At 52.8% G+C, this 20,169-nt stretch overlaps 1 protein-coding gene across 2 annotated transcripts in view; it reads right to left on the reverse strand.

The window, feature by feature from the left end:
• Positions 1-20,169, reverse strand: part of F8 (coagulation factor VIII) — a 28,292-nt gene that overhangs the window by 1,612 nt on the left and 6,511 nt on the right. Inside the window, exons 5-23 of one of the 2 annotated variants that reach the window (XM_074601131.1) lie at positions 19,694-19,765; positions 19,142-19,234; positions 17,016-17,237; positions 16,504-16,738; positions 15,363-15,537; positions 14,280-14,373; positions 12,536-12,747; positions 12,090-12,240; positions 11,727-11,936; positions 7,667-10,448; positions 7,186-7,351; positions 5,222-5,428; positions 4,404-4,632; positions 4,124-4,306; positions 3,799-3,915; positions 2,462-2,533; positions 2,045-2,130; positions 1,362-1,517; positions 417-561 (exon numbers count right to left, since the gene is read on the reverse strand). In XM_074601131.1, coding sequence (XP_074457232.1) covers positions 417-561; positions 1,362-1,517; positions 2,045-2,130; positions 2,462-2,533; positions 3,799-3,915; positions 4,124-4,306; positions 4,404-4,632; positions 5,222-5,428; positions 7,186-7,351; positions 7,667-10,448; positions 11,727-11,936; positions 12,090-12,240; positions 12,536-12,747; positions 14,280-14,373; positions 15,363-15,537; positions 16,504-16,738; positions 17,016-17,237; positions 19,142-19,234; positions 19,694-19,765 — 5,607 coding nt within the window. Of the gene's footprint in view, positions 1-416; positions 562-1,361; positions 1,518-2,044; positions 2,131-2,461; positions 2,534-3,798; positions 3,916-4,123; positions 4,307-4,403; positions 4,633-5,221; positions 5,429-7,185; positions 7,355-7,666; positions 10,449-11,726; positions 11,937-12,089; positions 12,241-12,535; positions 12,748-14,279; positions 14,374-15,362; positions 15,538-16,503; positions 16,739-17,015; positions 17,238-19,141; positions 19,235-19,693; positions 19,766-20,169 lie in introns of both variants that reach the window. The other variant, XM_074601130.1, reaches the window with a different exon arrangement.

The raw sequence follows: 20,169 nt of genomic DNA on the forward strand, positions 1-20,169 counted from the left end.
CCCTTGTGGTGTGCGAAGCTCAAGAAAGACTCCCAGAGCACCACTGCCCCGGGCAGCACTGTGGGCCGGAGCAGTCTTGCCTTGGAGTGGCACAACCAGAGGAAAACCCAATAGGATCTGTTTCTGCTCGTTCCCTGCTCCCCCAGCTATCGGCTTAGCTGCTGCCGAAGGCTTCTGGTGGTGCAGGAAAAAGCGGTGGCGAGAGGTGGCCCCATGCTCTCCCTCTGGGATTGCCATCTCTAAGACCATAATGAGATTTTCCAGCTTTGTTCCCCCAACACCTCAATGCCGTCTCCGGCCTCCTCCTTCCCCCTCCACAAATGCCTGGGGAATCCTGAAACACGGGGGGCTGGCGCTCAGCACCCCATTGTGTCAAGCCCCGGCTTTGGTGCTCGGTGTCCAGAGGTGGGACGTACTGTTCAGATCGCAGCCGATGAGCTCCATGCGCAGCGTGGTCCGGATGCTGTAGTGAGTGGGGTTAATGCGGATGTACCGGGCTATGATCGGAGGGTTGAAACGATTTTCTTTCACTCCGGTTGCATCCACATTTGCAAAGAACAGCTGCAGGGAAGGGGAGGAAAAGGATTGTTGTATCCGGTGGAAAGAGAACTAGACAGCACCAGGATTAGTGGGGAGAAGAACATTTCTGTCTGGCACTTCTGTATCTTATCACCATCCTTACAAGAGAATGGCAGCTCAGGGAAATGCTTTGAGATGTGATTCAGACCAAAGAAGTGTGAATGGGCCAAATCAGGGCGAATAACTGAGAAACAGGAGGAGGAGAAGCTTAGGATCCATGCAAATGAACGTGTTTTTATATTTTCACCAAACAGAGGGGAGAAAAAGAAGAGAAAAAAAAGTAATTCCTGGGACTTCTGAACCTGGGAAAAGTTTTGGCCACAGGTGGTGTACATGATGGAGGCTTTTCTGGATACTTTCTCTTGCTGGAACAATAAACTTGTGCATATTTAGGTTGTGTTTTTTTCTAATGAGTAGAGATCCCTCAAATCATCTGGATCTGCACAATGGGGTCAAAAAAGATATTCAGGCAAAATCTTGTTCCTAGCTCTAAGTAACAGGCAACACAACGTTAAGCGGTGGATCTCACAGCCACGTGGGATCGTGGAAAGAAATAGCTCAGTCAATTTAAAATGAGACAGATGGACACAGACAGCAAGTCCCTTGCAGATCTGTGATCTGCGATTCAGTCATCCTGGCAGTGAATGCTCGCTGTTTCTTCCCTAATCCAATATCTCAGGGACTCAGGAGGTCTCTGCCTTGTGTACAGGAGTCCCTAGCCCTCATCACCCCAAGAGACCCCATGCTGGGGACACACTCTCCTCAAGACCCGTTTGCCTTACCATCTGGGTGCTGGTGGTATTCCCCTTGTATTTCTTCCACCTTTGCCCATCAAGGCTGTAGAAGACAACAAACTGCGAGATGTAAAGGCTGGAGAACTTTTGTCGGGCCCCTTGGGTTTTTATGCCGTGAATAACCATGAGATGCAAAAGGTCCACCTGAGGACGAAAGTCAGGGATTCATTCATGATGGAAAACCCAAGCCATGTTCAGGCGATGCACTGTAAACCCGTGGAACTCGCTTCCTTGTGATGTAACCGAGCACAGGTTATGAAACTAGCTAAAATTTTGTAAGGGCAATCTTTTGTAATCTTTTGTAAGGGCACAAGTCAGCCAACGGCTGGGAGAGGGCAGGGGAGAGTTGTTTGGAAAGGTGAGAGGTGGAGACTGGGTTCTCACTTGGTCTTTGGGGGAGTTTTGCACAATCCGATGCTGTAGCCAGACCATCAAGTGATTCCTCTGCTGCACTGAGAATGGATCTGGGGGTCAGGCCAGCAGCAGCCATGGCCAGACCAACTGCCATCAGGATCTCAGAGCTCCCCTCCCAGAGGGGAAACAGGGGAAGTAGCAGGACGTAGCTGGGGAGACACTGGCCATCCGCGCAGGTCCTTCTGCACAGTGCATCAGCCACCAGCATGCCTTTGCGATGTCCCCAGTGGTGCCTCCAGCCTCAGGGCCCCTCTTACCTGGATCCAGGCGTTGCTGCTGTCGGTGCTCCAAGCATTGATGGAACCGGTGTTATCCAGCCTGGCCAGGTAAGGAGCCCACTGCCCTGCGAGGAGAGCACACAAATATGAGGGTGCTGCTGGTCCCTGGCGCTGCCCAGCCTGAGGCGGTGAGAAGTCCACCCACAGGATAGAGCCTGAGGATCACCCTAGGGTTTAGTAGCCACGTGCAGGGTGGCAGAGCACTGGCATGATGGGCCAGACATGTGGGAAGGCACCTCCAGGTCCCGAGTGGGACGCTGACATGGGCATGGATGGAGGAAGGACTCTACCAGGGACCTGGTGCAGCAGAACCTTGGGCTGGCAAGCAAGTGAATTGTGTTGGCTGAAGCTGCCCCAACCTCAGCCGCTTTCCTTGCAGTGACAACCCCTACTCACCATACTGCCCCGATGCTGTGATCTGAGAGTCTGCAATGTGGCCCGAGGCCAGGCCGAGGGCGTTTCGGCAGTCTGCAGCCAAACAGGGAGAAGGAGGGTGAGAAACAGGGAGAATGAGGGTGAGGAACAGGGAGAGCTGATTAGATAACAAGGCTTTTGAAGGAAAAGCCTAGGCTGGGTGGTAGCCTCCAGGCTCAGGGAGGTTGTCTCAAGCCTCCAGGAGCCCCCATGCTTGTTTGTCTCACGCCAAGCAGTGGGTTTCAGATGCCTCCACAACCACGCCTGAATTTTAGGGGTGCTGGAAGTTCGTGCTCCCAACCCCGATGACAGCAGCAGAGAATTCCCAGCATCAGGCACAGCAGCCTCTTGCCAAACTCCTGTCCCCTAGCCCCCGACCTCTCATTCCCATGTCCCGATCTCCCAGCGATGCTGACAAGTGTCTCTTCCTTATACCCATGTCTTGCTCCTGGGCCTTTTTGTTGCTAGGCAGCATCTTTTAAAAACAAATATCACGTCGCTAAAGGAAAGTCTGCCTGACACCTCTGTCTCCCTGCGTCTCTCTTCTGGTCTGCTGAGCACAGGGCTGTTTGTCTCGTATAATAACCATTATTACTAGCGACTTGTCACATCTTGGCATCTCCGCTGCATGGCAAATGCTCCTGGGGAAAATGCGAATTTGAAATCTTAAGCAGATTTTTAACTTATGGAAACAGTTTCTGCCTGACATTTAATACTCTTTTAGGTAAGAGGAGAGAGACTGTCACTGTGTGACAAAATACTACTCTCACAAACCACTTCTCCCAGTGCTTACTTATGGTGAGGTGGAAACATGTTGTTGTGGGGTGAATGGAGTCAGAGGTTTCCTGGATTTTGCAGTTGCTCTTGGGGCTGTTTCTAGCAGAGCAACCTGTATTCAGGCAGTGTCACTCGCTGCCTCCTGCCATCACTCCGTGCCTCAGTTTACCTCGAGACACGCGGTTAGGCAGCTGGGCACTGCGTGGTCCCGAGAGTGTGGGCAGGCACAGGTAAGTGCGTTTTACAGGAGGTCCAGGGACACTCAGGTTTGGAAAACAAGAGCTCTGGGGATAAATATTTGCAGGCAAATGAAGCTGGTCTCCCAGCTTTTACCCCAACCACCTCCCCAGCTGTGCTCTCTGCTGGGGTCTGTAGAGTGGCAAGGGCTGAAGTCGTGACTTTATTTCAGAGTGAAAACTCAGAAGACCCCACTTGGGCCACCCCAGGGGAAATGCTGAGAGCCCTGGGGGACAGGGAGCTCAAAAACACGCTGGCCGCAGCCATGGCAGCAAGCGCACCAGGGCACAAAGAGGATCACTCACTCAGGTTGTACACGAGGAAGAGAGCACTCATCCCGGCTTGCTGGTGCTCTCCCACTTTGCACTCTACTCGCCAGATCCCGGCATGCGAGGGCCACATCTCCACCGTCCCGAAGACACCTGGCCAGGAACGGAGAGCAGAGCAGAGGCGAATTACTGGCTGTAATGGGATGCCACCGTGCCAAGCACTGTGCAAACACAGAGCCAGACCCTTCCAGACCCATTCCCCCTCCTTGCTATCTCCACCCAGAGGCCTGGCACTTCCTAACGGGCATGGACACGAAGCCCCGGCAGTTGGGCTGTGCATGGTGCCCGCGCTGCATCTCACCGGGATAAAGGTTGTAGACCCCCATGCGATACTCCTGGCTGGTCCTGACGCTGAACAGCTGCCCGTGAAAGTGGACGGAGTGGATATCCTCAGTGCTGCCCATGTTCAGGAGGTGCCATCGGACCCGTTGCTGCTGAGCCATCACCAGCCCAGGCAGTGTGTCGCTCATGTAGCCGTTGATGGCTGGGAAAGGCAGCGGTCAGGAGCGGATCAAGGCTTCAGGATTTTTCCCTCCCAGTATAGGTTGTGGGATGGAAAGGGCAAGGGCAAGGGTCCTCACCGTGGAAGGAATGATTTCTCTTAAAGTCAGGGTTGTCCTGCTGGATGCGGCAGGGAGGGCGGCAGTTCCTCTCCATGTTCTCCAGGAAGTACCAGCTTTTGGTCTCGTCAAAGATGGTGAAGAGCAGGGAGAACTCCTGCACAGCCAGCTGCCTCCTGAAAACGAAGTTCAGCACCCCTCGGCGGCAGATGATCAGTGGCCCAATGAGGCCCGAGTGCAGATCCTTCTCCTGCCAGGGAACCGGGAAAGAAGGGTTTGCCTCGGAGCAGGAGGCAGCGTTGATGCCCGCAAGCGGCACAGCAGGGAGGAAAGCAGCGGCCCTGTCTGCATCCCAGGCCTGGCTCCCACTCGTGCACAGGGCACGGCACATGCAGGGTGGGAAGGACGTGCTGGGTTCACTGGGGGATCCTCGCTCTGCCCCCAGCTAAGAAAGGCTGTGCAGGAAGAGCTTGCACGTGGTTTCAAGAGAAGTGGTGTCTGTCTGTCCAACTGTTCAATAGTCCCTACCCCACTCACAATGGAACCCATGGGCCAAATTCAGCTACGTTTAGCAGAGGGGACTGCAGAATGCTAGTTCCTTACAAGTCTCATAAGTTGGTACAACTGGGGAAAGGGGGAAAAAAAAACAATTAGAGAAGGGAAGAGAAGAGAAAGCACCGTCATGCATTCATCACTGTATTAGACACCTGAGAATCTACACAGCCACAGGCTGCTTTCAGCACAGCACCATAGCAAAAGCCTTGACCTCACAGCCAGGACCCAGGCGTGCTGCCCATCCCTCCTTCCCGGGCTGCCCCATGGAGCAGGCTCCCACCTACCATGTCCACGTTGGAGAAGTAAGCCCAGGCCTTGCAGTCGAACTCCTGCGTGGTGGGTGCCATCTGAGGCAGGACTTTCCAGGAGTACCTCCGGAGCTCGCCGGGCTGCACCGCCTCTCCACCCTGCGTTGTACCCTGCGTCTCCTCGTAGGCTTGTAGCGTGGAGTGGAAGGAGAAGGGTCGTGAGGCCAGGTTCTTGAACGTAACCTGCAGCAGAGGGAAGGGAAAGCAAAGGGAGTGTGGGAGGGGACTAGGTACAGTGCTGAGAGTGCCCTGAACCCTGGGGTTGGATCCAGCCACCTGGTGGGAAGGAGTCTGCCATGTCCCTGGTGCCCCGACCTCCAGCTGGGCCCCATGCATTCATGCCCCATTCATCAGCAAGTTTGCAGATGACACGAAGCTAAGCCGGAGTGTTGATCTGCATGAGGATAGGGAGGCTCTACAGAGAGACTTGGACAGATTGGACCGATGGGCCAATGCTAACGGTATGAGCTTCAACAAGGCCAAGTGCCGGGTCCTGCACTTGGGCCACAACAACCCCATGCATCGCTACAGGCTTGGGGAAGTGTGGCTGGAGAGCTGCCTGGCAGAAAAGGACCTGGGGGTTCTAATTGACAAGAGGCTGAACGTGAGCCAGCAGTGTGCCCAGGTGGCCAAGAGGGCCAATGGCATCCTGGCTTGTATTAGAAATAGTGTGACCAGTAGAAGGAGGGAGGTGATTGTCCCCCTATACTCAGCACTGGTGAGGCCACACCTTGAGTATTGTGTCCAGTTCTGGGCACCTCAATACAAGAGAGACATTGAGGTGCTGGAGCGAGCGCAGAGGAGGGCAACGAAGCTGGTGAAGGGCCTGGAGAATAAATCTTATGAGGAGCGATTGAAGGAGCTGGGACTGTTTAGTTTGAGGAAGAGGAGGCTGAGGGGAGACCTCATCACTCTCTACAACTACTTGAAAGGACACTGTAGAGAGGTTGGTGCTGGTCTATTCTCACAGGTAATTAGCGATAGAACAAGAGGGAATGGGTTCAAGCTGCAGCAGAGGAGGTTTAGGCTGGACATTAGGAAAAAGTTCTTCACAGAAAGAGTGGTTAGACACTGGAATAGGCTGCCCAGGGAGGTGGTGGAGTCACCATCCCTGGATGTGTTTAAGACTCATTAGATGTGGTGTTAGGGGATATGGTGTAAGGGAGAACTTTGTAGAGTGGAGTTGGTGGTTGGACTTGATGATCCCAGGGGTCTTTTCCAATCTAAATGATTCTATGATTCTATGCAGTGGCCAACTCCTGCTGAACCACAAGCTGTGGCTGTGCAGTGTGATCCCCAATAGAAAGCTCACCCAAACATGTCAGCAGGATGAGGCCCTCTCCTTGCTCAATGGGAGCAAGGTCAGCTACACTACTGTCTCCGGAGCCCAAAGGTGCTGAATCCATCCTGGTGAACACTTTAGTGAAAACTGAGCAACTTCTCCAGGCACAGGAGTCCTGAGCCTGGAGAAGAGTCTTTCATCTGTTCCTCAGGTCGGCACTAAAAGGACCTTTGGTAGTGCAGGAAGCCCAAGCCTGCCCTCGTATAGAGCACCCAAAGAAGCTGTACTGAACCCTGCTTAGCTCATTACCCTGTTTACAATCCCTTCACCCCAAAAGCTCCCCATGGACCTCAGGAGCTGCTCAGGCTGTGCTATTACAGGGGCTGGGTATGTCTTGTCTCCAGGGCTTTGCATCTGAACACTCTGAGGTTCCTGCTGGACCATTCCTCCAGCCACTGAGGTTCCTCTGAATGGTGGCTCTGCCTCCCAACCTGGTGCCACCCAGGGTGCCAATGGAGCACCTCCTGCTCCCAAGCCCTGAATTAGAAGCCACAAGCATTGCAGAGCCTGCAGGCCCACCTCAGCACTCCCTCTGGCCGAGCACAGCCAGCAACGGGGGGATTTCAGGTTTTATAGGAAACGGGAACTTTCAATTCACCATGATGACATCTTCAACTTCTGCCCTGATGTACGGCCCAAGGATGCCCAAGTGCTCGTCCAGCTCTCCTCGCAGCAGCGGCTGCGTAAAGGAATCATCCATGTACTCTCGGAAAACCACCTTGCGGTACTGCCGGAAAGGTTTCCTCCTCCCGCTCCAGGGGTCCCTGCTGGAATGAGGGCAGTTAAGCAAGTCAGGTGATACTGTCCCACGGGGAGGACAGCCGTGGCAGGGCTGCTGCAGGGCAGGGTTGATGCAGAGCCTAGAGCATCCCCAACCCACTTGCAAGGAAGCTCAAGGTTGATGGAGTTACAAAACTCCCCAAGCGGAGGGAAGGTGCTGGGAGCATCCTTGCCCTGGGCTGCTTGGCTGGGTCGTACAGTTGTAGACCTGTGATCCTGCCCGGCCAGGACATGCCAACTCACACACCAAGCCATGTCACGCAGTGCAGGAGGAATACATGAGGGACAGTCACACTTACGTGGCTTTTAGGAAGTGCTGGGGTCTCTGGTTCCTGTATTCCCACATCACCTCCACCGCTGCTATGAAGTATTGCCGTACCTCCCCCTGGAAGGAACGCGGATCGTGCTCCTCTTCTCCATAGATGTCAAAATCCTCCATGGTCTGCTCTGTGTCACCATAGTCATCATAGTCTAGCTTGTCAGCCTTTGGCCTTGAGGGGCCGGAATGGGTCCCGTTGTCCAGAGCCAGCCTTTCCCTATGTCCTGGGGCATGGTTCCTCTGCCCAGCTGTGCTGTTGCTTTCGCCATCCTCCTTGGGCTCTCCTAGGCCCTGGCTCTCTCTCTTCCCAATTTCTCTGAGGACATCTCCCCCACTGAGTACCTGCCATTCATCTGGACTGGCTTGCACATATTTGACTGTTTTTTCGGTAGTGCTGTGGTTTTGAGCAGGGCTGCTGGGAGACAGGGAATAGTTCTCTTTGGAGGCTGGTTCCATAGGGATTTCTTCTGGGCTTTGCCTAGACATGCTCCCAGGCACGTAGTCCTCCGTGGCATTGGCCTTGAGCTGCTGAGGCTGAGGGCTGAACTGACCCAGCTGTTCCACAGAGTTTGTCTCCTCCTCCATCTGGCTTCTCCCCTGAGTTTGTTCGCTCCCCAGAGCCCCCCAGCCAGCACCTCTGCCTGGCTGCCGCTTGGCCAAAGCTGGGCTCCCCAAGCCCCCAGCGTGTCCCGCTGCCCTCAGGGAGATCGGGTCCCAGTTTGAGGCCAGGTCTGCAGCCACAGCAGCAGCCTGAGTTTCTGAGCTGCTTGCTGCCATCACCGCCTCGCTCCTTGCTGCTCCCTGCATGGGGAAGGAGAGTCCACCGCGCTGAGACCCCTCACTGCTGTTCCGTACACCCCCATCGGTGCTTGGCTTCCCCTCCTCAGGATGCATCTCATCAGCACTGTCTCCAAGCAGAGCCTGTGGAGCATCCCTGCCCGGCTGTAGTCTCTCCTCAACCATGTTTGATTTTTCTTCCAGGATTTGCTGGTCCACCATCACCTCAGGCAAAGTGTTGCTTGATATCAGGGACCTCTTTTGGAAGCGAGCACTGCAAAAAGGGGAATGAGGTCCACACACCTTTGAGGCTTTCTTATTCACTGCTGTCTCGGGGGTCTGGCTGGCCAGATCCTGCTCTGCTCTGTTACCCTCAGAGAGGGGCTCCCTGCGGCCAGGCCAGCTGGTGTTGGGAAGATCTAGACCATGCATCATGCCTCTGCTCTCCAGTGACCTGGCTTGTCGAGGCCTCCAGTCAGGACCACTCACGCTCGGGGCTGGAGCTCTATGTCTTGGTAACTGTTCAGGGCTGGTTAAGAAAGCATTTGGGAATGGCCTTGTGTCATTGGCCACGACATTCGATTCAGGAAAGGCAAGATTGTCCACCTCTGGCAATTCCTTGGCAGCTGTAGCATCCTGAAACACTTCCTCCAAGATTAATTCATCCCTCTCCTCCGTCATTATATAGCTGGAAGGCTCAAGGTCATTGGTGTGTGCAAATGTGGTTTCTAGAAGGCTTGTGCCTCTGGCAAGTTCCCTGGCTTCTTGTTCCATGCTACTTTTTGCATGCAAGGAGTTACCATCATCTGTGAGGATTTGTTCTTGTACAGGTTTGCTGGGTCCTAGGTCTGAGAAAGAAACATTTTTTCCTTCAAAAGAGTCATAAAAGCTTTGCAAAACGACTTCGTGAGGTCTTGTTTCCAGCCTAGCATCTAGCTCATTTGATGAATAATTGCTTTCTCTGGTGTGACTGTGAACCACAGTACGAGAAGTCCTGTTGTCTTCTGTCTCATTTGAAAATGCAGAAAGATTGTCCAGTGTGGAAGAAGAATTATGATCAGTACTTAAAGCCAGTTCTGTATTGATTGTCTCCTTTGACTCGTATAGATTTAAGGACATTTTATCAGGCCCTCTTAGCAGCTTCTCCTCAACACCCTGTGAAGACGTGTCCTGAAGTCCCAGATTGAGCTCCAGGTCATTCTGGTGAAAGGAGCTCCCATTCTCTTGAAGAGGAGCTTTGCTAGCAGCATAAGCAATTGAGTCCCACAAGCTTGTTGCATGAGTAGCTGTCTTTTGAGGCTCTGCTTCCAGGATCTCTAATGTACCACCAGACTGGACCATTGTCCTTTTTACTGTCTCCTGCACCTCTGAGATTTTTGTCACCTTCTTTCCTGCCAGAGCATCTTCTGGAGCTGGTGTGGTTTGGGCCAGCCATTGCTGACTCTCTTCTGAGATCACAGTACCATGGACCCTTCCACTGGAACTCACCAAGTGTTCTCCAGGTGGGAGAGGCCCAAAAGCTTCATCCTGGCTGATGACTTTTGACAATTCTTCTTCATCTTCCAGGAAGGATTCATAGGACACTGGCTCATAGTTTGTCTCTGTCAGAGAAGACATGGAAATATCAGGTGGATGTGGGATTGTTCCTAAAAGTGTGGATGTGCCATTAGAAGAGGGATCAGAAATCCTGTCATTGCTCAGGAGGGCCCCATGGCTGGATTCTGTCAAGCACAATCTTGGCTTCTCTGTCTCATTTCTGGAAGAGGTGACATTGTTCAGTTGCTCATTCACACATGGCCTGCGCCATCTCTTTCTTTTAGAGAAGCTCCTGGGTTGGAAGTCAATGGTATCCTCATCATCATCCTCGAAATCCACATAATCTTCCCCATCAGGGTATTGCTCTTGTTGGCACTGCAAGACTGTGAACTTGGCACGCATCCCTTGGTCTCTGAAGTCAGAATTCAGGCACCCCAGCGTCCAGACGCCTGTCTCAAGAGAGGACAAGAGGACACCATCAGGCCACTACAGTGGGAAATCAAAAGATCTGCCATCCCTATGCCACTCCCTTGCTAATGCAACCTGTATTTTCAGGCAGCCTCCGGTTCGTGGTAGAGATTTCGTGGTTTCATAATCCCTGGAGTATCTTACAGCTGGATACACAGGACATCAGGGTTGCTCACAACGTCAGAGCCAGTGCTGACAAGCACCATCAGCAGGGCCGGTGTCTCCTGTGAGAGTTTACCAGGCTACACGCACCCGCGAGGCCCCAACAATAGCTTGGTGAGAACAGTTAATGCACCGAGAACCCACAGTGCCTCCAGGATTATTGCCAGCAGCAGAGTAATCACCATAATCCACCCCCAAAGACATGCTGGTGCTGTCAAATACACCTCTCTCCCAGACACTGTCGTCACGTCTCTCCCACTCAAGGAGAAAGAAATGAAAAGGCTGCCTCTTGCTCACATCCCCGGCCAACGCGTTTGCTCCCCGCAGCGAGTGCCTCTTCTCCAGGCGCCGAGTGGGTGAGGAGGTGTGTAATAACCAGGCTCTGACGCTGGAGAGAGCTGTCATCTGGTGCTGGCCGAGCTGCTCGGCTGCTTCGCATCAGCAGGCAAAAATCAGAGCTCAAACGGACGCAACGTTTGGCTGGGTTTTAGAAAGCCTCCTGGGGTATCTAGAAACCCTGTCAGCTTGGCTCAGGGTGCAGCGCTGGTGACCATCGTATCACTGTTTGCAATCACATGGTAAATTCTCCGGTTCCTCTGTGAGTGAGGAAATGGTTGACGGCCCTGCTTTTGAAACGCTAAGGAAAAAATGCTGAGTGGGGGGAAATAAAACCGAACTCTGAAGGAAATCCTTCCCAGGACTTCTCCATGGCTGTGATTTCTGTCCTCGCAAAGGTGTGGAGATAAATGGGATGCTGTGACCAGCAGCTGAACCCACAGCAGGGACAGCACTGCCGCTCCCCTTGACCTCCGAGCTTGGAGCCAAGGGTGCAGATGCAAGGTCCATGGGGCTTATCTTACTGCAACCAGCTTACTGGCTTGGCAGCACGTGTGACCTTAACACAGTAATTTGATTTGATTTAAGCTCTGGAAGGATTTAATCGTTGCCTCTCACTTTGCTGTTCCAGCAGGTTGTGCATCCCTTTGCTCTCAGAGCTGCCAAAATGCGATTGGGCACCGGAGACCTGGCTGGAGGTGCTCACTTATCCCTGCTGTGATGCCAACCCCAAGGTTTATAGAATAGCCCATGTTACTAACCTGGCTTTTCCAAACTCATGAAGACCGTTTCTCCAGAAAACGGGAAAAGGGTAAGAACGTCCTCAAACACCATGTTGCGCTTGAATGTGTTTCCAGAGAAGAAGATGGAGAGGAAATCTGTTTGGGCCCCAACACTCAGGACATACCAGTACACAACTTCATGCAGGCAGAGTTTTGGTTGGAGGTTGTCAAACACAAAGCCGTTAATAGCTGGAAGAGAGCAGGGGTGAAACATTTCATCAGGACCTGATTCCCCCGTGGCTGCCGAGCATGTTCCCTGGGGCAGGGATGAGCCTATGCCTGCTGGGGCTGCAGGGAGTACATGAGGGACTGTCTGCAGGGAACCCCTGGCCAAACACTCACTGTGCATCACGTTGGAGGCATAAAACTGGGGGTCCTGGGTATCCACGTGGGCTGCGTCAGTGCAGAACCGCTTGATGTTCTCCTCCAGGTACCAGCTGCGGTTCTCATCGAAGACCGAAAACAGCACGAACCTCGTGTTGTCTGACATTATCTGGAAGGTGGAGAGGGAAGCAGTTATCTCTCTGATCAGGTCTGATCAGAGCACCCCTGGGGCTCAGTGTAGCTGCCAGGTCTTAGCCTGGGTGCCTGGGGAACAGTTTACTGCTATTTCGCTGGCATTAAGGTCAGGGTTTGGAGAGAAGGGAGCACGCAAGGGAGGATGGGAAAAGCGGGGGCATTGGGACTGACGGTAGGGTTGAGGAGACAGACAAATTTGGTTTTACCCAAATATTTCAGTTATTCCAGTCTTTCAGCCTGGCAGTTGAGGCAACAAAGGAGGGGCCCACCTGATTTCCCCTCTGATCCATGGACTTCTTAAAGCAGATCAGGAGGGGCCCAATCAGGCCTGAGGCCGTGTCTCGGACTGGGTCGATGGAGCTGTAGTAGAAACGTGTGAGGCAGCGAGGATCCGCCTGTGTTGGCCCATCCTCAGTAGTGACTCTCCAGCTGTAGGTGAATGACTGGCCAGGGGGGATCGGGATGTCCTTCACATCCTTACCTGACAACACACAGCCCAAGGGCAGATCAGTTAGGTCTGGGCTGCTCCAGAAAGGGGTGATCCCATTTTTTAAAAGAGATCAGGAAGGAGGTTTCCTGACCACACAAGTTGCATTGAAAACTGCCCAAACCCACACCCACCCCGGGATGGGACACTGGCTGCTAGCATGGAAAGTTGATCTGGACAAAAGTTGCGCCTGGGACCAGGTGAGGATGGAGAGGTACATGCCTAATTTTGAAAGCCCTTGAACTCTTGAAAACTGGAAAATTTGCCCAGTCTTAGCTGTGTCCGGGCTCTGGGCTGCCGAGAGATGAAGGTACAGACTTGCAGATGAAAGTAGGGAGCTGGCCAGGGCGGAAATGCGTGAAAAACAAAGCAAAGAGATTTTTAAGCAAACACAGCTAGACCATAAAAAAAGCAAGAACATCTGGAAGGAACTGAAGGGAAACTCAAATGCAAATAAATCCTCTGAGCATTCATCAGGATCTTGCACTGACGTAGCCTTAGGAAAAGACCTTTCTTTGCTCCAAGTGCCCAGCTGAGCTGCTTTAAGAGCATGGTTTGCAAAGCTTGTGTCAGTCGGGGTAGGAATAGCTCTTTTTATTCATACTCCCCGTAAAAATCATCATTCCTGTGGCTCCAGGACCATGACTTGCCCGCTTTCACAGAGTTGAATTGCTGGCAAAGCTGGTGAGCCATGTCTGGCTGGGGGATGTTGACAGAGGGGCAGGGACGGGGCTCCCAGCTCCATTGTGTGGCTTGACGCCTTCAGCCTTGCCAGCCGATGGGGCTGCTTTGCCCTTTTGACTCTCCTGAGGGAAAACCTTAATTTAGATAGTAACAGGTCACAAAGCTGACCTGGTTTACTGAACTCATTAGCTGCTGCCGACCCGGTTCTGCCATTTCTGCTGCAGCAGAGGAGGTTTTGTCCAGCCTCTGCAATTGCTCCCATCTTTGTGATGCTCCTGAAAGGGCAGAGAGAAGGAGGGGAGAGGGATGGGGCACTGTTTTTCCCTGGTGGGATGTGGGATGACCTTTCACAAGTCGTGATCCTGGAAGCACGATGGCAGGGCGTGAAAGCAGCTCTGAGAAAGGGACCTGGTAACTCAACAATCCCAGAGCAAAAACCGGGAAGGTGCAAGAGGCAGAGCATGAGTCATAACGAAGGCCCCGCATGAAAGCAGGGCAGGGGGGAGCCCAGGGAATGAGGACTGTAAGCAAACTGGCAAACCAGGGTGGTTCCTGCCTCATCAGAAAGTGGAGGCCTCCAAGATGGACCAAACAACATGGTCCCAGCTCCCTGGCTGACAATGCCCCTTCTTCCAGCCATCATCCAGGCCTTCCTTAAAGGCAGGGTTACATGGCACCAAGGGGAACATGAACCAAAAATCATCACCTCCAGAATTGAAGGTCTCAGGTGCTTGGATGGATGGGTTGGACAACCAGTCTTACCATGGGCTGCAGGATGCTCTCCTGGCCCAGAAGAATGGCAGTGGCCAAGTGATGTCCCAAATTCTCATGGCCTGCCTTACCTTGAGAGGACTTCGTGGCATGGTATGGCCTTATGCTGGTAAGGCCGTGAGGGTAGATGTTGTACGGTCGGCTTGCCAGGTTCCTGAACACGATCTGAAATGAGGAGGACAGCCAGCAGGAGCATTTAATGCTTTCTGAATGTTGTGAGCCCTTGAGGCTGCCCTTGGTGTCCTCACAGGGAGGGAAACGCTGGGCAAGCAGTGCTCTGGGATCGGCTACCTGCCTGTGTCCAACAGGGAGGAACACAGATGTGTCTGGGACCACAAAGTAGGAGTCAGAATAGAAGAAAAGACTGTTTATTTCTCTACCGATGTACACTGTACATTTATCTGGGAGATACTCATTTTATGGAGGGCATGAAAGTATCAGATTTATTAAAGGAAAAGTTGCTGTCTTTAGCCTCACTTTGCATATGAGACAGAACATGTCTGTCAATCCAGGAGGCCTCAGAGGACCAAGACACAGCAATCAACAGCTTCAAAGTGCTCCGCACTTCACCACATGAAGCCCTTCATTTATTTCTCTAAATAGCTCTGTCGGGGCTTTGCCACAGGCGTTACCTTCAGCTCCGTGCCCACAACTACACAGAGAACCCCTGTCAGGGAGCAGAAATGTGAAGCTCCTGGAAACCATCCCATCCCTCCTAGCAGCAAACAAGTCAAGTGGTCGGTAGAGGCACTGGGGGAGACACAAGTGACAGTCCCCAATACTGTATGGTAAGAGCACACAGATGGAGAAGAGTGGAGGGTGAGAGGATGCTCCTGCCTCAGAGGAAGGTGCTGGATGCCATCTGTCATGGATTAATTCACAAGATTCCTAAGACGCTTGCAATGAAGTCAGATCAAGGGGACTGGGCCACATCCTGTGCATCTCTGCTGATCTCACTGAGAGTATTTAGCTTTAGCTTTCAGTAACATCTGCCTTTCTGGTGAACTTTGGGCATTACCAAACATGATAGAGCACCTCAAGGACTTATGTCAGACCTTAGCCACAAACCAAGAGCAACAGCTCTTGGAGGAACAGCATCAAGATTTGAAGTTCCCTTTCCAGTCCCCCTTTGTGGAAAGCAAACTCTCTCTTACCTTAAACTGATCTCCAACCTCTCCCTTAATGACAGGCCCCAGGATTCCCTTGTCCATTTGATCTGAAACCTTGCGCTTCTTGAAGGTTGCGTCCTCGTACTCCACAAACATCACTTTCTTATACTTTGAACCGATCCGCTGAGGGCCAGCCTCCAGGAACAGGCTCGTGATGTTTCTGCAGAGAAAGAGCAAGGCAGAGAAAGAGCAAATGGCCATGAGGGACACTGTCAGAACCAGAATAAGACCTTCCATCATCCAAGGATGTACACAGCTGCCCGGGGACTACCAACGCACAGTGGGGACACCCATCCCTGCAATCACAATGTGCATCCTGGGGAATAAGGTTTCAAGTGATTCAGTGCTTCTTTAATGGAGAAAGCTTCAACTGGGTTGCACAGTAGCAGCCTTGGGCTGACACTGCCCTGTCTTGGAGGGAAGTGGTGGCTGTGAGAGCTGAGAGCCTGGCGGGTTGTCCTGTGCTAGGGAACACCCCCAGTATGCAACAGAGCAGCTGCCTTTTCTTGATCATCCCAGCTCCTTCCCAGGAACAAGGCCAGCCCTAAGCTGGAGAGGACACCTCTCCAGGTGGGGATTTCTGCCCCACATGCCTTGCTCCAGCAGCTGCTGTCTGACATCCCCATCTAGAGCACAACCTGGTGACTCCACTACCAAGCCAGCCCCAGCCCACACAGCCTGCGTCAGCAGTGACGTCGGGACTGGTGACAAGTGTCGTCGCCATGCAGTGCTGACTAAGATACTTCTGCTGAGATATCGCACTCGCATCACCTCTCCCTCCAAGAAGTGGGGCAGCAGCAGGGACTAATTGCCTCTGCCATCTAGAGCAGGACCTTCCAGACAGGGCAAGGGGACCCACACTCTGGGGCCACAGGCACATGTCCTGGCTGTGCAGGGCCCCCTGGCTGCAGGGTGAGAAGGGTCACCAGGCACTACTACCTGCTCAGAAGAGGCTGACCCCTGGGCAACAGAGACAAATGCCCTGGTGACAAATGCCTCCGTAAGATATTTGGTAAAATGGAGCAAAGCCAGGTCCTGCCTTCCCATGGCCTCCCCATGGCCTCCCCAAGACCATCCTTGTCCTGCTTCGAGGACCAGCCTCGTGGGTACACATTCCCACTCTCACCTGTCCAGAGACACTGGCTTCACAGGGGCATAGTCCCAGTCCATCTCCTCAGCCGCGATGTAGTGAGTCCAGGTCACAGGGTTCTCTTTGGCAAAAGAGCGCACTTGGATCACATGATAAGTTTCCTCATCGTCTTCAGGGTAATCCATGTCCTCTGGCTCATCTGACAGCTGCCCCATCTTCATCACGCGCTCCTCTGGACACTCCTCCACCTTCACAATGGCCTCCATGCCAGCTGGGTTCAGACAAGCCGGGCAGAAAGGGTCACATGGACATTCCAGCACAGGCACACACTATTCCAGGCTCTACTTGGGAGATGTCCTCTCCACTATTGTCCCCATCAAATGGGCCATCACATGGGTCAACCTATGCCATCTTGGTCACAGGCCAGATTGCACATGGATGTAACACTATGGAGCAGGAGGGGCCTTGGACCTGCAGCACTGCATAATGCTGAGCCCAGGCCATCCCCTAAATGTCCTTTCCCCCACGCTCTTGCAGAATAATGTTACCTTGCTGATGAGACAGCATTTGGCAGAACATCCGAAACCAGCCAGCCGTTCCTGGCATGGTCTGGGCTGTGAGATATGTGGCAGGGGAGATTTCTAGGCTGCTGAGACGGTGGCCTCTCACCAGGAATGTGTGGGCTTCGAAGAAGATGGAGTGGACTTCTGGCCCAGAGCCCAACCCGATCACGTGCCAGTGGACCTGCTTCTTGAGGCACAGTGTGAGACCTACCAGGAGAGAAGGAAAGCACCCAGGAGTCAACACTGTGCCCATCCCTTGTCCCCACTCTTGGTGTCATGGAGTCAGAGCCTGACACGTGCTGAGTAGTCTCCTGCCCTGCAAAGTGGTGGTTTCAAGCTGGAGAAGTCGCATGTGAACGTGTACTGTCTGAGCAAAACAGAGGCGCAGGCCACATCACCCCCCTGAGATGAGACTGGATTTACAGTGTGAGGGACTTTGGATTGGGCTTTGGGAGGCATGCTGATGGGAACTCACAGTGGGATGCAGTAGCAAAAGAAGTAGATGGGCTCCTTGACTCTATAAATATGGGAATCCGGAACTGGAAAGGGGAATAATTTGTGTGATCACAACACTGGCAAGCCTAATACTAAAACATTGCATTTGGAGCAGTAGCTGAAATAATACCCTAAAAAGGGCAGAAAGAGGTCACCAGGATTATTTGAAGGCTGGAGAAAATTCCTTCTTCGGAGAGACTCAAAGAGGTCAGCGTGCGTAGGAAATGGGAGAGGACTTGAATGCATTGTAAAAATATTTTCCTGGGAAGAAATTAGTGTGTGCTGAAGGGCTCTGTAAAGTAGCAGGGAAGTGAATAACAAGAACAAGTTCCTGGAAGCTGAAGCCAAACAAAGTCAAATACAGAGTCAAGCACTTGTTTTTTGCACTGAGTGCAGTAGGTGACTGGAACAGATCCCAAGAGCCCTGGAGGAGACAGGGTGGAGGCTCCGTCCTGAGGCCCTCAGCTCTCCATTGCCACCTCTCCATCACACACCTCTCAGGCCAGGTCCCGCAACCAGACTGGAAGTTGCTGGGTGGAGGTTGATACCTTCTTGAGGGAAAATGCACTGTTCAGACACAGCGGCTGGCCATGAGGTCTACTCAGCTCTTAAGCTCCATGGATCCACCATGACAGGGAATTCAGGGGAGTTTTGCTTTTGCCTTTTACTAGAGAACGGCCAGACCCAGGTGGGAAATTTCAGGGTGTGATTCGCCAAGGTTGCTGATGGTAATGGCTCTCCTGACAGTGTTTCCCAGTTTGCCTTGAAGATTCTTCACTCTCAAGTGGCTCTGGACCTTATCCCAGAAGAACATTAGAAAATGCCAACTTTTGTCTTCACTAAGACCACTTTCTTTTGCTTTTCTGGAGAAAAGGAGGCTGCGGGGAGACCTTATCACTTTCTACAACAAGCTGAAAGGAGGTTGTAGTGAGGGGGGCTCAGTCTCTTCTCCCAAGTAGCAAGTGATAGGACAAGAGGAAATGGCCTCAAGTTGCACCAGGAGGGGGTTAGGTTGGATATTAGGAGAAATTTCTTCACTGAAAGAGTTATCAAACACTGGAACAGGCTGCCCAGGGAAGTGGCTGAGTCACCATCCCTACAGGTATTTAAAAGATGTGTAGAAGTGGCACTTAGGGACATAGTTTAGGGGTGGAGTTGGCAGTGTTAGATTTATGGTTGGACTCAATGATCTTAAGGGTCTTTTCCAACCTAAATGATTCTATTCCCCAAATCCTACAGAGGTGTGTTGTCAGAGCCAGGCTAGTGGGAACCGAAATTTCCCCTCAATGTTACCTCCATCCTTGTTCACAGAGCTACAAGAGATGAAACTCTCTGCTACCAGCACTATTTCTGGAGACCTCCGAGGACAACAGCTGCACAGACAGCCGGAAAACAGGTCCTGCCCCACTCTAAATGGGCAAGGCAGATCAAGGAGTTGAGATGCGATAGTCCCTCTGGGGTGAAGACAGCCCAACACATCCATCACCTGGAAACTCCTCTTGATGTCCATTCTCATATCCTTTCACAAGCCACCCTGAGTTTACAGACCTGGCTACACCCCTGTTCCTAGCACCTCCCATGCCCTCCATCCCTGTCCCCGGCACACTGGTACTCACCAGGCAGCGAGCCATTGATGTAGCCATTGATGGTGTGCAGCTCTGTCCTGTTGTGAGCTGCCGGGGTGCCAGGCTCAGAGTACCAGCTTTTCCCTGTGGAGAGGGGAGGACGCAGTCAGCTTTTACTTGAGAGCATTTCAAAGAAAAAGGAAACCTTGCAACTGGGGTGAAACAGTATGAAACCCAAAATCGAGGGAGGTTAGATGTGCGGTGCCTGTTGGAAATCCACAGCAGACCTGGCCACGGCTCTGCATGAATGTGGTGGTGACCACTGCACGTGACAGGTCATTACTCCCCCACAGCTTTGGCCTTGTGGGGTGGGAACAAGGCCAGGCCATGGGATGGGCGAGGGGGGCTGCAAGCTCCCTGCACCGGGGGCACAGAAGGAGTGGCAGTACTGCACCAGGAGTACGTTGCTTGGAGGAGCTGTACAAGGCTCAAACCCTTGGGAGACAGTGTGGGAGCTGAGCAGCTACGCTCACACCATGGCCAAGGCATGTGCCCCGGACTAGGCTGAATTCAGGGTCCGACACCAGTCAACAGAGTAGTTACCTTCATCAAACACTGCGAAGAGCATCACAAACTCTTGCTGCACATTCTGGTTCCCATCACTCGTCAGGGTCCCTGCAAGATGCCACAGGATGGATCTCTTTAAAGGTCAGCAAGCACCATGCCTGTCTTCTCAGGGAATTCCCTTTGCACCCGCCAAGAACTGGTAAATCGAGGCCAGGCTGTGGATTGCTTTTGTTGTCTCATGACTGGAACAACTTTGTTTCCAGCCTTCCAGTCCCCAAAAGCCTATGGTTGAGAGGCAGCTGGCCCCAGAAGGCATCAAAAGGTCGGTTTGTGCTGCATTCCCCTCTCAGGATCCACTTAGTCACCTGGAAGAGCCCATTTTCTCTAGCCTCATCATCAACACAATGGTCTGTCTCTGTCTAGACTTCGCTCATCAGTGAAGAAACTGCTCCTGGTGAGTCACTGGAGCCTGCAGACAGAGACCTGGAAGGACGTGACTCGTGCCCATTCCT

The sequence above is a fragment of the Larus michahellis genome, chromosome 9, assembly GCF_964199755.1.
Source record: "Larus michahellis chromosome 9, bLarMic1.1, whole genome shotgun sequence".
Lineage (NCBI taxonomy): Eukaryota > Metazoa > Chordata > Aves > Charadriiformes > Laridae > Larus > Larus michahellis.